The sequence below is a fragment of the Anastrepha ludens genome, chromosome 5, assembly GCF_028408465.1.
Source record: "Anastrepha ludens isolate Willacy chromosome 5, idAnaLude1.1, whole genome shotgun sequence".
Taxonomy (NCBI): domain Eukaryota; kingdom Metazoa; phylum Arthropoda; class Insecta; order Diptera; family Tephritidae; genus Anastrepha; species Anastrepha ludens.
Window position 1 is genome coordinate 53,620,463 of NC_071501.1, and position 16,792 is coordinate 53,637,254.

At 33.9% G+C, this 16,792-nt stretch overlaps 4 protein-coding genes across 4 annotated transcripts; all 4 read left to right on the top strand.

Moving 5' to 3' along the window:
- Window positions 1-1,513: 1,513 nt before the first annotated feature.
- LOC128863610 (histone H2A) lies at window positions 1,514-2,063 on the top strand. The gene has a single exon (XM_054102848.1). It carries the CDS (start codon window positions 1,656-1,658, stop codon window positions 2,028-2,030), a length of 375 nt encoding a protein of 124 aa, XP_053958823.1. The 5' UTR covers window positions 1,514-1,655; the 3' UTR covers window positions 2,031-2,063.
- A 1,609-nt stretch (window positions 2,064-3,672) lies between these two features.
- Window positions 3,673-11,514, top strand: LOC128864719 (uncharacterized). The gene is made up of 2 exons (XM_054104469.1): window positions 3,673-4,043; window positions 11,136-11,514. The coding sequence occupies exons 1-2, from the start codon at window positions 3,735-3,737 to the stop codon at window positions 11,472-11,474; spliced, it is 648 nt and encodes a 215-aa protein (XP_053960444.1). The 5' UTR covers window positions 3,673-3,734; the 3' UTR covers window positions 11,475-11,514.
- On the top strand, window positions 8,942-9,491 carry LOC128863972 (histone H2A). Its single transcript, XM_054103415.1, has one exon. It carries the CDS (start codon window positions 9,084-9,086, stop codon window positions 9,456-9,458), a length of 375 nt encoding a protein of 124 aa, XP_053959390.1. The 5' UTR covers window positions 8,942-9,083; the 3' UTR covers window positions 9,459-9,491.
- A 3,191-nt stretch (window positions 11,515-14,705) lies between the features above and the next one.
- LOC128863689 (histone H2A) lies at window positions 14,706-15,270 on the top strand. Its single transcript, XM_054102970.1, has one exon. The coding sequence runs from the start codon at window positions 14,863-14,865 to the stop codon at window positions 15,235-15,237; it is 375 nt and encodes a 124-aa protein (XP_053958945.1). The 5' UTR covers window positions 14,706-14,862; the 3' UTR covers window positions 15,238-15,270.
- Window positions 15,271-16,792: the final 1,522 nt, after the last annotated feature.

The following is a 16,792-nucleotide window of genomic DNA, read 5'->3' on the forward strand; positions in this document are numbered from 1 at the left end:
CCCTACCCATCCACCAACACAACAAATGGTCGACGCATCAATTAAGAATTTAAAGGAACGTGGCGGCTCATCACTTTTGGCGATTAAGAAATATATTAGTGCGACATACAAATGTGATGCCCAAAAATTGGCACCATTCATTAAACGCTATTTGAAATCGGCTGTTACAAGTGGCAAATTAATTCAAACCAAAGGAAAAGGTGCGTCCGGTTCATTCAAACTATCAGTTGCAGCTAGTAAATCAAGCGAGGGAAAATTGAAATCAAAAGCCGTAAAATCAGCAGAGAAGGTTAAGGCTAAAAAGAAGGCAGCAGATAGTGGTGCATCAAAGAAAAAATCATTGAGTAAAGTCAAAAAGGCGGCAAGTGGTGAGAAAAAGGTAAAAAAAGCTGTTGCCAGTAAGAAAACAGCTGAAAAGAAGAAAACTGAAAAGGCTAAGGCGAAAGATGCAAAAAAGGGTGGTGCATTAAAAGTGAAACCAACTAAAGCCAAATCTGCAACTGCTAAGCCAAAAGCAGCTAAAGCAAAAGCAACTGCTGCTAAATCCAAGAAGTCTGCATCGAATAAAAAGCCAGCCGCAAAAAAACCTACAGCAGCAGGTAAAAAGTAAATAATTTACGGTGTTTGTAAGTGAGTTATAAACGGAACCTTCATGGTAAATTAATAATAAGCCCTTTTCAGGGCTACAAAATCTCTTAACAAAAAGATCAAAAGTGAATTTATTCCTTACAGTGTGTAGAAAACATTAAAAAAAATAAAAACCAAGTAGTTCAACAAACCAATATCATATTTAATAGACTAATGAAACCATATGAACATATTCTTCAATATTAAGAAATTGTAAAATTAATTTCAATGTGCATACATATGTAGAGATATATTAATGAAGACATTTTTTCATTCTCTTTGTTAATTTATATTTTATGGCCCTGAAAAGGGCCTTGTTTTGTTAATATATTTATATACCAGTTCAGTTCAGTTGGAAAAATTATTTGGAACTGGTATATTTGGTAACAGCTTTGGTACCTTCACTGACGGCATGTTTGGCCAATTCACCGGGCAAGAGTAAACGTACAGCAGTTTGAATTTCGCGACTGGTGATGGTTGAACGCTTGTTATAGTGAGCTAAACGCGACGCTTCCGCAGCAATACGCTCAAAGATGTCATTCACAAAACTATTCATAATGCTCATGGCCTTGGATGAAATACCGGTATCAGGATGTACTTGTTTCAACACTTTATAGATGTAGATGGCATAACTTTCCTTCCTCTTACGCTTCTTTTTCTTATCATTTTTAGTAATATTCTTTTGAGCCTTACCGGCTTTCTTTGCTGCTTTTCCACTAGTTTTTGGCGGCATTTTAATTTCTTCACAACTTTGATGATTTTATGATTTTATTTTCACTCACACTATTTGTCACTTAATATACAGGCTTAAGTGTATGTTTTCCGACCAACTCTTCGGCGAGACAATACGAAGTAGTAGTACACGCACGATGCTCAACAGCACAATATAAGGGTTGGTGCTCAGCAGAGCGAAAAAGTATATAAGCAGCGCACATTTTGTGTATCAGTGAATAGTGTGCTTATACATTGAGTATAATACAGTACAGTGCTTTGTAGTGTAGTGAAGTGAACAATCTATAACAGTGAAAATGTCAGGCCGTGGTAAAGGTGGTAAAGTTAAGGGAAAGGCAAAGTCCCGTTCAAATCGTGCTGGTCTTCAATTTCCAGTTGGTCGTATTCATCGTTTGTTGCGCAAAGGCAATTATGCTGAGCGTGTTGGTGCCGGTGCTCCAGTTTATCTAGCTGCAGTTATGGAATATTTAGCAGCTGAAGTTCTTGAATTGGCTGGTAATGCTGCTCGTGATAACAAAAAGACAAGAATCATCCCACGTCATTTACAATTGGCCATCCGCAACGATGAAGAATTGAATAAATTGTTGTCCGGTGTAACTATTGCTCAAGGTGGTGTTTTGCCTAATATTCAAGCTGTACTTTTGCCAAAGAAGACCGAAAAGAAAGCATAAAGTGAAAAATATAGGCGAATTATAATTATAAATACCGACGCAAACAAACCGTCCTTTTCAGGACGACAAAATACATTTACAAAGAGATTTAAATAATTTCTCACTAAATGTGTTATTTTTTCATACATATTATCGAATGTGAATAGACGCATGTATATTTGCGCCAAAACTGCGGCATATAAACTGGTTATGTATACATATTCATTCATACATGTGTATACATGCCTACAGACTGTACTAAAAACCGCTCGTGTATAAATGATGTGGAGTAGATAAAGAAATGCGTATGTATGTTTGTATGTATGTACTACGTGCATTAACGAAAACACAAAAATATCATATATGTTTACGCATAAATATTCCAATAAAATGTTTGATCTTTTTCGTTAAACAAATTGTGGTCCCAAAAAGGACCGTTTTTTTATAATAGTTTTCTTATTCATTTAATATTCTTAATAAAGAACGTGGCATCCCATTAGGTGTATTATATTTTTATACATATTACCGAATTGCGACAAAATTGCTCCTTATAAACTGGTTATGTGTGCATATACCTACATAAACGTGTATACATGCATGCCGACTATACTTTAAAACACACGAGTATAAACGATATGGAGTAGATAAAGAACTGTATATGTATGTACTACATACATTTACGAAAACACAAAAATATCTACACATAGAGGCTATTCGTAAATTCATCACTGCGCTGCATAATATGATTATTCTGCACTGCCACTGCTAATCAGCACACATCTGTTGCATCAGCCATTTTTATGATTTGTGTTTTGCTACTATTTGCGCACAATATACTGCATTGTTGCATTTTCGACCACTTGTGAGTTGCGGTGTTGCCAATTTTTGCATTTACGAACAGGCCCATATATATGCATAAATATTTCAATAAAATTTTTCATCTTTTTCGTTTAACAAATTGTGGTCCTGAAAAGGACCGTTTTTTCGTAAGTTTTCTTATTGATTTAAGCACGTTCACCACGAATACGTCTAGCCAATTGAATATCTTTTGGCATAATTGTAACACGCTTAGCATGGATGGCACACAAATTGGTATCTTCAAAAAGACCAACCAAGTATGCTTCACTTGCTTCTTGTAGAGCCATAACAGCAGAACTTTGGAAACGTAGATCAGTTTTGAAATCTTGCGCTATTTCACGAACCAAGCGCTGGAATGGCAATTTCCGTATCAATAATTCGGTACTCTTTTGATAGCGACGAATTTCACGCAACGCCACTGTACCTGGACGATAACGATGTGGCTTTTTAACTCCACCAGTTGCTGGTGCACTTTTGCGTGCAGCTTTTGTCGCCAATTGTTTACGTGGTGCCTTTCCACCAGTCGATTTTCGGGCTGTTTGCTTTGTACGAGCCATTTTTCACTACTCACTTTATTATTTTCCCACACTTGAACACTATAGAACACTAAACACTGTACCTATAACAAATTGTATGACGTTCACATCTTAAGTAGCAATTTCAACAACAACGTTTCACAAGTCCATGTATTATGTAGGCATGTGTTGAAGCGAGATAGATGTATGGTGTACCTTTTGGCTTGGGTATTGCAGTTGTGAGATTTTGGTATAAATAGATGTGCTCTCGCTTCTATTATTTCATTGGTGGTGAAGTGTTACAGTGTTAAAGTGTTAAATTCTTACTTGTGCAAATAGTAAATATCAAAAAATGACTGGTCGCGGCAAAGGTGGTAAAGGTTTGGGAAAAGGTGGTGCCAAACGTCATCGCAAAGTTTTACGTGATAACATCCAAGGTATCACTAAACCAGCTATTCGACGTTTAGCTCGTCGTGGTGGTGTAAAACGTATATCTGGTTTGATATATGAAGAAACTCGTGGTGTTTTAAAAGTATTTTTGGAGAATGTTATCCGTGATGCAGTTACCTATACTGAACATGCCAAAAGGAAAACAGTTACAGCTATGGATGTTGTGTACGCTTTAAAGAGACAAGGCCGTACTTTATACGGTTTCGGCGGTTAAATAATTTCTTGCGTACATATTTAAAAAACGGTCCTTTTCAGGACCACAATATTCTTTTAACAAAGATTCAAAATTTTGTACAATTAAAATTTTAAACAAACTCACAATTCTGTTGTGATTCTATATTTGATGTGCATGAGTACATATGTACATTCTCATTATACAATTAACACGTTCGCGGACGTGAATGCTATAGCATTCAAATTTTAAAGCCAAGTTTTATTCATTTAATTTCATGTAACTTTAAGTTTTTGTAATTAATATACATTTTAAAGTAATGACCACTTGATTCATTAAGTACTTTCATATAACAGTTAAAATACGATATTCTGACTACAGTTATAATACATGTGTAATCAGATTTAGGATATTACAACTAGTTTCAAAAATAATTGCCTATCTATTTTTGCAGCTTCCTGAATTTTTAAGTGTCCGCGAACGTGTTAAATAGATTATGGCTGTATTTTAACACCCAGGCCTCTAGCCTGATATATTTAATTGTTAAATAATTTTTTTCGCTACATAAATACAACTTTTTAAAAATATATATGTAGTTAAAATTATATTTTCATATTTATATTTATTTCTTTAACTTTGGAATACAATCATACTCTTACTACCTTTGCCTTTTGCCTTCGCCAAGCATACAAGTTGTATACGTGTATGTAAGCACGTATGTATGTACATATGGGAATTTTGTACCTTGCTTTGACATATATTGCAAACTTTTTAAAGAAAAAGTTAAATTTTTTTATTAAGTAAAATAATATTTAATTAATTAAATAAAAAATTTTGTATGCACACATATATATTATATATATATATATATATATATACATATTTAAAAATGCGATTGATTAGTGAATATTTGCATTAATATAAAAAAATTAAATATTATATTAAAATAATTCACATTAGTGAAATTTATTTATTTCATTACCATCACTCATTTCAACCAAAATTAAAGTTTTCAATATTCATCAAAATATTGGATTATTTCATGCATCCAACTAACGCCACTGAGAATTGCTCTGGTGATACCATGGAGATATTTAATTTTATTTTTTCAAACATATTATTTTAAGTAATATTTAAAATAAAATGTTTAGATGATTGATAATTTGATATATTTTATATTTTCAATAGTAATAATTGATTTATATTAAGGAGTTTTAAGAAAATCGACTAAAACTAGCGAAAATTTAATATTTTGAGTACAAAGTTTCGACTAAAACACTCGTTACAAGAAAAATATTGATTTTATTCCAATTTAAGTATATTGATATGAAAGTGACACATGCATACTATCGTTTTGCACATTCATTTGTTGAATTAGTAAATTCAGTGAATTTTAGTGAATTAAATAAATCTTAAAGTTTGTCATATAGCAGCACTAAATAGCACTGGAACGTGAAAATTTGATTATCATCTTTTCGCTCTGCTTCTCAAATTTTAAACAGAGTTAAACAACATATTGAATTCCAGAAATTATCTTTATTTACCAGTGCTCTATTGGTGTAGTGCGTACAGTGCATAAAGTGAGTGAAGTGTTTAAAGTGTATAATACATACGTGGAATTTTAATTGAGGTTTTAATCTACAATATATAAATAAAGATGTCTGATTCAGTTGCTGTTGTGAATGTAAGCTCCCCAGTAGCTACAGTGCTACATATTCGTTTAAACGCATTGCATTTTTTTCGTTTACTTTAGAACTGTTTTAAGATTACAACAATAACAACAACAAATATTCTTCCAAACTATTCGTTTAGGTAACAGTAAACCATCGTTGCATTTGTTTCTTATCTATTGCTTTTTGTTGTAACATAACGGGTCTCTATTTAAAATTATGCTTAAAAATGCTACATATTCGTATAAACGCATAGTTTGTTAAAGACTGCAGTAGTGAAGTTAAAAGTGATTAACTTGTGAATATTGTTTGTAACTGAATATTTTGGTAAATTCTTACAATGTTTTTACACATTCATTCAAATTTCTTAGTTAAATTAAATTTTTTAACCTAATTTTTTCAGATTTTCTAAAATGCCTAAGGCAAAATACTTAAATGATGAGGAACGGGTATTGGTCAGTGTTTACCATGAGGAGGGCTATTCCAATCGTGAAATTGGACGAAAAATTGGAAGATCGGAAGGAGTTGTGCGTGCTTTCTTAAAGAATTGCTCCTTAAGCCAATTTCGAGACTCTCTTGGCACATGGATGGAAGCGTTGTCTTGCTGAAAAATGCTGTCTTCGTCCATTTTTTCATCTAAAAATGTGATGAGGGCATCTTCTAATATATCGGTGTACGTTTTTGAGTTCATTTTTGACGGCACAAAGCACAGTTGAGCCTTGCCAGCTGACGAAAATGCTGCCCACACCACAACACTGCCACCACCAAAGTCACACTTCGACATGCGTACATTATTTTTTTGTAGATCATACCAATAACATGAGTGTGAGTCAGGGCCATCTAAATTGAACTTCTTCTCGTCCGAAAACACAACTTTCATCCATTCCGTAGTCCAATGAATGTGTTTACGGGCAAATTCCAAACGAGCTTTTTTTGATGTTCCTTTAACATTGGCTTAGACTTTGGTTTTTTCCATTTTATATTTTCATCACTTCGTAAAATGTGTAAAGTGTGTTTTGCCGTTACAGGAAGACCCAATTTATTTTTTATTTGTGTGCAATTCAAAAAATTTTTCGTAGCCTAATACTTTATTTTGTTTTTGTCACGCTGTGACAATTTTGTGTTGCCTCTTGTTGCTTTCTTTATTCCATAATTGCCTGCTTTCTTTAAGAAAGCACGCACAACTCCTTCCGATCTTCCAATTTTTCGTCCAATTTCACGATTGGAATAGCCCTCCTCATGGTAAACACTGACCAATACCCGTTCCTCATCATTTAAGTATTTTGCCTTAGGCATTTTAGAAAATCTGAAAAAATTAGGTTAAAAAATTTAATTTAACTAAGAAATTTGAATGAATGTGTAAAAACATTGTAAGAATTTACCAAAATATTCAGTTACAAACAATATTCACAAGTTAATCACTTTTAACTTCACTACTGCAGTCTTTAACAAACTATGCGTTTATACGAATATGTAGCATTTTTAAGCATAATTTTAAATAGAGACCCGTTATGTTACAACAAAAAGCAATAGATAAGAAACAAATGCAACGATGGTTTACTGTTACCTAAACGAATAGTTTGGAAGAATATTTGTTGTTGTTATTGTTGTAATCTTAAAACAGTTCTAAAGTAAACGAAAAAAATGCAATGCGTTTAAACGAATATGTAGCACTGTACTGCTGCTACTATTGCTGAAAAAAAAGTGGTTGCCAAAAAGGTTAAGGCAGCTAAACCCAAAAAGCCGTCGGTTGCCCCTACCCATCCACCAACACAACAAATGGTCGACGCATCAATTAAGAATTTAAAGGAACGTGGCGGCTCATCACTTTTGGCGATTAAGAAATATATTAGTGCGACATACAAATGTGATGCCCAAAAATTGGCACCATTCATTAAACGCTATTTGAAATCGGCTGTTACAAGTGGCAAATTAATTCAAACCAAAGGAAAAGGTGCGTCCGGTTCATTCAAACTATCAGTTGCAGCTAGTAAATCAAGCGAGGGAAAATTGAAATCAAAAGCCGTAAAATCAGCAGAGAAGGTTAAGGCTAAAAAGAAGGCAGCAGATAGTGGTGCATCAAAGAAAAAATCATTGAGTAAAGTCAAAAAGGCGGCAAGTGGTGAGAAAAAGGTAAAAAAAGCTGTTGCCAGTAAGAAAACAGCTGAAAAGAAGAAAACTGAAAAGGCTAAGGCGAAAGATGCAAAAAAGGGTGGTGCATTAAAAGTGAAACCAACTAAAGCCAAATCTGCAACTGCTAAGCCAAAAGCAGCTAAAGCAAAAGCAACTGCTGCTAAATCCAAGAAGTCTGCATCGAATAAAAAGCCAGCCGCAAAAAAACCTACAGCAGCAGGTAAAAAGTAAATAATTTACGGTGTTTGTAAGTGAGTTATAAACGGAACCTTCATGGTAAATTAATAATAAGCCCTTTTCAGGGCTACAAAATCTCTTAACAAAAAGATCAAAAGTGAATTTATTCCTTACAGTGTGTAGAAAACATTAAAAAAAATAAAAACCAAGTAGTTCAACAAACCAATATCATATTTAATAGACTAATGAAACCATATGAACATATTCTTCAATATTAAGAAATTGTAAAATTAATTTCAATGTGCATACATATGTAGAGATATATTAATGAAGACATTTTTTCATTCTCTTTGTTAATTTATATTTTATGGCCCTGAAAAGGGCCTTGTTTTGTTAATATATTTATATACCAGTTCAGTTCAGTTGGAAAAATTATTTGGAACTGGTATATTTGGTAACAGCTTTGGTACCTTCACTGACGGCATGTTTGGCCAATTCACCGGGCAAGAGTAAACGTACAGCAGTTTGAATTTCGCGACTGGTGATGGTTGAACGCTTGTTATAGTGAGCTAAACGCGACGCTTCCGCAGCAATACGCTCAAAGATGTCATTCACAAAACTATTCATAATGCTCATGGCCTTGGATGAAATACCGGTATCAGGATGTACTTGTTTCAACACTTTATAGATGTAGATGGCATAACTTTCCTTCCTCTTACGCTTCTTTTTCTTATCATTTTTAGTAATATTCTTTTGAGCCTTACCGGCTTTCTTTGCTGCTTTTCCACTAGTTTTTGGCGGCATTTTAATTTCTTCACAACTTTGATGATTTTATGATTTTATTTTCACTCACACTATTTGTCACTTAATATACAGGCTTAAGTGTATGTTTTCCGACCAACTCTTCGGCGAGACAATACGAAGTAGTAGTACACGCACGATGCTCAACAGCACAATATAAGGGTTGGTGCTCAGCAGAGCGAAAAAGTATATAAGCAGCGCACATTTTGTGTATCAGTGAATAGTGTGCTTATACATTGAGTATAATACAGTACAGTGCTTTGTAGTGTAGTGAAGTGAACAATCTATAACAGTGAAAATGTCAGGCCGTGGTAAAGGTGGTAAAGTTAAGGGAAAGGCAAAGTCCCGTTCAAATCGTGCTGGTCTTCAATTTCCAGTTGGTCGTATTCATCGTTTGTTGCGCAAAGGCAATTATGCTGAGCGTGTTGGTGCCGGTGCTCCAGTTTATCTAGCTGCAGTTATGGAATATTTAGCAGCTGAAGTTCTTGAATTGGCTGGTAATGCTGCTCGTGATAACAAAAAGACAAGAATCATCCCACGTCATTTACAATTGGCCATCCGCAACGATGAAGAATTGAATAAATTGTTGTCCGGTGTAACTATTGCTCAAGGTGGTGTTTTGCCTAATATTCAAGCTGTACTTTTGCCAAAGAAGACCGAAAAGAAAGCATAAAGTGAAAAATATAGGCGAATTATAATTATAAATACCGACGCAAACAAACCGTCCTTTTCAGGACGACAAAATACATTTACAAAGAGATTTAAATAATTTCTCACTAAATGTGTTATTTTTTCATACATATTATCGAATGTGAATAGACGCATGTATATTTGCGCCAAAACTGCGGCATATAAACTGGTTATGTATACATATTCATTCATACATGTGTATACATGCCTACAGACTGTACTAAAAACCGCTCGTGTATAAATGATGTGGAGTAGATAAAGAAATGCGTATGTATGTTTGTATGTATGTACTACGTGCATTAACGAAAACACAAAAATATCATATATGTTTACGCATAAATATTCCAATAAAATGTTTGATCTTTTTCGTTAAACAAATTGTGGTCCCAAAAAGGACCGTTTTTTTATAATAGTTTTCTTATTCATTTAATATTCTTAATAAAGAACGTGGCATCCCATTAGGTGTATTATATTTTTATACATATTACCGAATTGCGACAAAATTGCTCCTTATAAACTGGTTATGTGTGCATATACCTACATAAACGTGTATACATGCATGCCGACTATACTTTAAAACACACGAGTATAAACGATATGGAGTAGATAAAGAACTGTATATGTATGTACTACATACATTTACGAAAACACAAAAATATCTACACATAGAGGCTATTCGTAAATTCATCACTGCGCTGCATAATATGATTATTCTGCACTGCCACTGCTAATCAGCACACATCTGTTGCATCAGCCATTTTTATGATTTGTGTTTTGCTACTATTTGCGCACAATATACTGCATTGTTGCATTTTCGACCACTTGTGAGTTGCGGTGTTGCCAATTTTTGCATTTACGAACAGGCCCATATATATGCATAAATATTTCAATAAAATTTTTCATCTTTTTCGTTTAACAAATTGTGGTCCTGAAAAGGACCGTTTTTTCGTAAGTTTTCTTATTGATTTAAGCACGTTCACCACGAATACGTCTAGCCAATTGAATATCTTTTGGCATAATTGTAACACGCTTAGCATGGATGGCACACAAATTGGTATCTTCAAAAAGACCAACCAAGTATGCTTCACTTGCTTCTTGTAGAGCCATAACAGCAGAACTTTGGAAACGTAGATCAGTTTTGAAATCTTGCGCTATTTCACGAACCAAGCGCTGGAATGGCAATTTCCGTATCAATAATTCGGTACTCTTTTGATAGCGACGAATTTCACGCAACGCCACTGTACCTGGACGATAACGATGTGGCTTTTTAACTCCACCAGTTGCTGGTGCACTTTTGCGTGCAGCTTTTGTCGCCAATTGTTTACGTGGTGCCTTTCCACCAGTCGATTTTCGGGCTGTTTGCTTTGTACGAGCCATTTTTCACTACTCACTTTATTATTTTCCCACACTTGAACACTATAGAACACTAAACACTGTACCTATAACAAATTGTATGACGTTCACATCTTAAGTAGCAATTTCAACAACAACGTTTCACAAGTCCATGTATTATGTGGGCATGTGTTGAAGCGAGATAGATGTATGGTGTACCTTTTGGCTTGGGTATTGCAGTTGTGAGATTTTGGTATAAATAGATGTGCTCTCGCTTCTGTTATTTCATTGGTGGTGAAGTGTTACAGTGTTAAAGTGTTAAATTCTTACTTGTGCAAATAGTAAATATCAAAAAATGACTGGTCGCGGCAAAGGTGGTAAAGGTTTGGGAAAAGGTGGTGCCAAACGTCATCGCAAAGTTTTACGTGATAACATCCAAGGTATCACTAAACCAGCTATTCGACGTTTAGCTCGTCGTGGTGGTGTAAAACGTATATCTGGTTTGATATATGAAGAAACTCGTGGTGTTTTAAAAGTATTTTTGGAGAATGTTATCCGTGATGCAGTTACCTATACTGAACATGCCAAAAGGAAAACAGTTACAGCTATGGATGTTGTGTACGCTTTAAAGAGACAAGGCCGTACTTTATACGGTTTCGGCGGTTAAATAATTTCTTGCGTACATATTTAAAAAACGGTCCTTTTCAGGACCACAATATTCTTTTAACAAAGATTCAAAATTTTGTACAATTAAAATTTTAAACAAACTCACAATTCTGTTGTGATTCTATATTTGATGTGCATGAGTACATATGTACATTCTCATTATACAATTAACACGTTCGCGGACGTGAATGCTATAGCATTCAAATTTTAAAGCCAAGTTTTATTCATTTAATTTCATGTAACTTTAAGTTTTTGTAATTAATATACATTTTAAAGTAATGACCACTTGATTCATTAAGTACTTTCATATAACAGTTAAAATACGATATTCTGACTACAGTTATAATACATGTGTAATCAGATTTAGGATATTACAACTAGTTTCAAAAATAATTGCCTATCTATTTTTGCAGCTTCCTGAATTTTTAAGTGTCCGCGAACGTGTTAAATAGATTATGGCTGTATTTTAACACCCAGGCCTCTAGCCTGATATATTTAATTGTTAAATAATTTTTTTCGCTACATAAATACAACTTTTTAAAAATATATATGTAGTTAAAATTATATTTTCATATTTATATTTATTTCTTTAACTTTGGAATACAATCATACTCTTACTACCTTTGCCTTTTGCCTTCGCCAAGCATACAAGTTGTATACGTGTATGTAAGCACGTATGTATGTACATATGGGAATTTTGTACCTTGCTTTGACATATATTGCAAACTTTTTAAAGAAAAAGTTAAATTTTTTTATTAAGTAAAATAATATTTAATTAATTAAATAAAAAATTTTGTATGCACACATATATATTATATATATATATATATATATACATATTTAAAAATGCGATTGATTAGTGAATATTTGCATTAATATAAAAAAATTAAATATTATATTAAAATAATTCACATTAGTGAAATTTATTTATTTCATTACCATCACTCATTTCAACCAAAATTAAAGTTTTCAATATTCATCAAAATATTGGATTATTTCATGGATCCAACTAACGCCACTGAGAATTGCTCTGGTGATACCATGGAGATATTTAATTTTATTTTTTCAAACATATTATTTTAAGTAATATTTAAAATAAAATGTTTAGATGATTGATAATTTGATATATTTTATATTTTCAATAGTAATAATTGATTTATATTAAGGAGTTTTAAGAAAATCGACTAAAACTTGCGAAAATTTAATATTTTGAGTACAAAGTTTCGACTAAAACACTCGTTACAAGAAAAATATTGATTTTATTCCAATTTAAGTATATTGATATGAAAGTGACACATGCATACTATCGTTTTGCACATTCATTTGTTGAATTAGTAAATTCAGTGAATTTTAGTGAATTAAATAAATCTTAAAGTTTGTCATATAGCAGCACTAAATAGCACTGGAACGTGAAAATTTGATTATCATCTTTTCGCTCTGCTTCTCAAATTTTAAACAGAGTTAAACAACATATTGAATTCCAGAAATTATCTTTATTTACCAGTGCTCTATTGGTGTAGTGCGTACAGTGCATAAAGTGAGTGAAGTGTTTAAAGTGTATAATACATACGTGGAATTTTAATTGAGGTTTTAATCTACAATATATAAATAAAGATGTCTGATTCAGTTGCTGTTGTGAATGTAAGCTCCCCAGTAGCTACTGCTGCTACTATTGCTGAAAAAAAAGTGGTTGCCAAAAAGGTTAAGGCAGCTAAACCCAAAAAGCCGTCGGTTGCCCCTACCCATCCACCAACACAACAAATGGTCGACGCATCAATTAAGAATTTAAAGGAACGTGGCGGCTCATCACTTTTGGCGATTAAGAAATATATTAGTGCGACATACAAATGTGATGCCCAAAAATTGGCACCATTCATTAAACGCTATTTGAAATCGGCTGTTACAAGTGGCAAATTAATTCAAACCAAAGGAAAAGGTGCGTCCGGTTCATTCAAACTATCAGTTGCAGCTAGTAAATCAAGCGAGGGAAAATTGAAATCAAAAGCCGTAAAATCAGCAGAGAAGGTTAAGGCTAAAAAGAAGGCAGCAGATAGTGGTGCATCAAAGAAAAAATCATTGAGTAAAGTCAAAAAGGCGGCAAGTGGTGAGAAAAAGGTAAAAAAAGCTGTTGCCAGTAAGAAAACAGCTGAAAAGAAGAAAACTGAAAAGGCTAAGGCGAAAGATGCAAAAAAGGGTGGTGCATTAAAAGTGAAACCAACTAAAGCCAAATCTGCAACTGCTAAGCCAAAAGCAGCTAAAGCAAAAGCAACTGCTGCTAAATCCAAGAAGTCTGCATCGAATAAAAAGCCAGCCGCAAAAAAACCTACAGCAGCAGGTAAAAAGTAAATAATTTACGGTGTTTGTAAGTGAGTTATAAACGGAACCTTCATGGTAAATTAATAATAAGCCCTTTTCAGGGCTACAAAATCTCTTAACAAAAAGATCAAAAGTGAATTTATTCCTTACAGTGTGTAGAAAACATTAAAAAAAATAAAAACCAAGTAGTTCAACAAACCAATATCATATTTAATAGACTAATGAAACCATATGAACATATTCTTCAATATTAAGAAATTGTAAAATTAATTTCAATGTGCATACATATGTAGAGATATATTAATGAAGACATTTTTTCATTCTCTTTGTTAATTTATATTTTATGGCCCTGAAAAGGGCCTTGTTTTGTTAATATATTTATATACCATTGGTTCAGTTGGAAAAATTATTTGGAACTGGTATATTTGGTAACAGCTTTGGTACCTTCACTGACGGCATGTTTGGCCAATTCACCGGGCAAGAGTAAACGTACAGCAGTTTGAATTTCGCGACTGGTGATGGTTGAACGCTTGTTATAGTGAGCTAAACGCGACGCTTCCGCAGCAATACGCTCAAAGATGTCATTCACAAAACTATTCATAATGCTCATGGCCTTGGATGAAATACCGGTATCAGGATGTACTTGTTTCAACACTTTATAGATGTAGATGGCATAACTTTCCTTCCTCTTACGCTTCTTTTTCTTATCATTTTTAGTAATATTCTTTTGAGCCTTACCGGCTTTCTTTGCTGCTTTTCCACTAGTTTTTGGCGGCATTTTAATTTCTTCACAACTTTGATGATTTTATGATTTTATTTTCACTCACACTATTTGTCACTTAATATACAGGCTTAAGTGTATGTTTTCCGACCAACTCTTCGGCGAGACAATACGAAGTAGTAGTACACGCACGATGCTCAACAGCACAATATAAGGGTTGGTGCTCAGCAGAGCGAAAAAGTATATAAGCAGCGCACATTTTGTGTATCAGTGAATAGTGTGCTTATACATTGAGTATAATACAGTACAGTGCTTTGTAGTGTAGTGAAGTGAACAATCTATAACAGTGAAAATGTCAGGCCGTGGTAAAGGTGGTAAAGTTAAGGGAAAGGCAAAGTCCCGTTCAAATCGTGCTGGTCTTCAATTTCCAGTTGGTCGTATTCATCGTTTGTTGCGCAAAGGCAATTATGCTGAGCGTGTTGGTGCCGGTGCTCCAGTTTATCTAGCTGCAGTTATGGAATATTTAGCAGCTGAAGTTCTTGAATTGGCTGGTAATGCTGCTCGTGATAACAAAAAGACAAGAATCATCCCACGTCATTTACAATTGGCCATCCGCAACGATGAAGAATTGAATAAATTGTTGTCCGGTGTAACTATTGCTCAAGGTGGTGTTTTGCCTAATATTCAAGCTGTACTTTTGCCAAAGAAGACCGAAAAGAAAGCATAAAGTGAAAAATATAGGCGAATTATAATTATAAATACCGACGCAAACAAACCGTCCTTTTCAGGACGACAAAATACATTTACAAAGAGATTTAAATAATTTCTCACTAAATGTGTTATTTTTTCATACATATTATCGAATGTGAATAGACGCATGTATATTTGCGCCAAAACTGCGGCATATAAACTGGTTATGTATACATATTCATTCATACATGTGTATACATGCCTACAGACTGTACTAAAAACCGCTCGTGTATAAATGATGTGGAGTAGATAAAGAAATGCGTATGTATGTTTGTATGTATGTACTACGTGCATTAACGAAAACACAAAAATATCATATATGTTTACGCATAAATATTCCAATAAAATGTTTGATCTTTTTCGTTAAACAAATTGTGGTCCCAAAAAGGACCGTTTTTTTATAATAGTTTTCTTATTCATTTAATATTCTTAATAAAGAACGTGGCATCCCATTAGGTGTATTATATTTTTATACATATTACCGAATTGCGACAAAATTGCTCCTTATAAACTGGTTATGTGTGCATATACCTACATAAACGTGTATACATGCATGCCGACTATACTTTAAAACACACGAGTATAAACGATATGGAGTAGATAAAGAACTGTATATGTATGTACTACATACATTTACGAAAACACAAAAATATCTACACATAGAGGCTATTCGTAAATTCATCACTGCGCTGCATAATATGATTATTCTGCACTGCCACTGCTAATCAGCACACATCTGTTGCATCAGCCATTTTTATGATTTGTGTTTTGCTACTATTTGCGCACAATATACTGCATTGTTGCATTTTCGACCACTTGTGAGTTGCGGTGTTGCCAATTTTTGCATTTACGAACAGGCCCATATATATGCATAAATATTTCAATAAAATTTTTGATCTTTTTCGTTTAACAAATTGTGGTCCTGAAAAGGACCGTTTTTTCGTAAGTTTTCTTATTGATTTAAGCACGTTCACCACGAATACGTCTAGCCAATTGAATATCTTTTGGCATAATTGTAACACGCTTAGCATGGATGGCACACAAATTGGTATCTTCAAAAAGACCAACCAAGTATGCTTCACTTGCTTCTTGTAGAGCCATAACAGCAGAACTTTGGAAACGTAGATCAGTTTTGAAATCTTGCGCTATTTCACGAACCAAGCGCTGGAATGGCAATTTCCGTATCAATAATTCGGTACTCTTTTGATAGCGACGAATTTCACGCAACGCCACTGTACCTGGACGATAACGATGTGGCTTTTTAACTCCACCAGTTGCTGGTGCACTTTTGCGTGCAGCTTTTGTCGCCAATTGTTTACGTGGTGCCTTTCCACCAGTCGATTTTCGGGCTGTTTGCTTTGTACGAGCCATTTTTCACTACTCACTTTATTATTTTCCCACACTTGAACACTATAGAACACTAAACACTGTACCTATAACAAATTGTATGACGTTCACATCTTAAGTAGCAATTTCAACAACAACGTTTCACAAGTCCATGTATTATGTAGGCATGTGTTGAAGCGAGATAG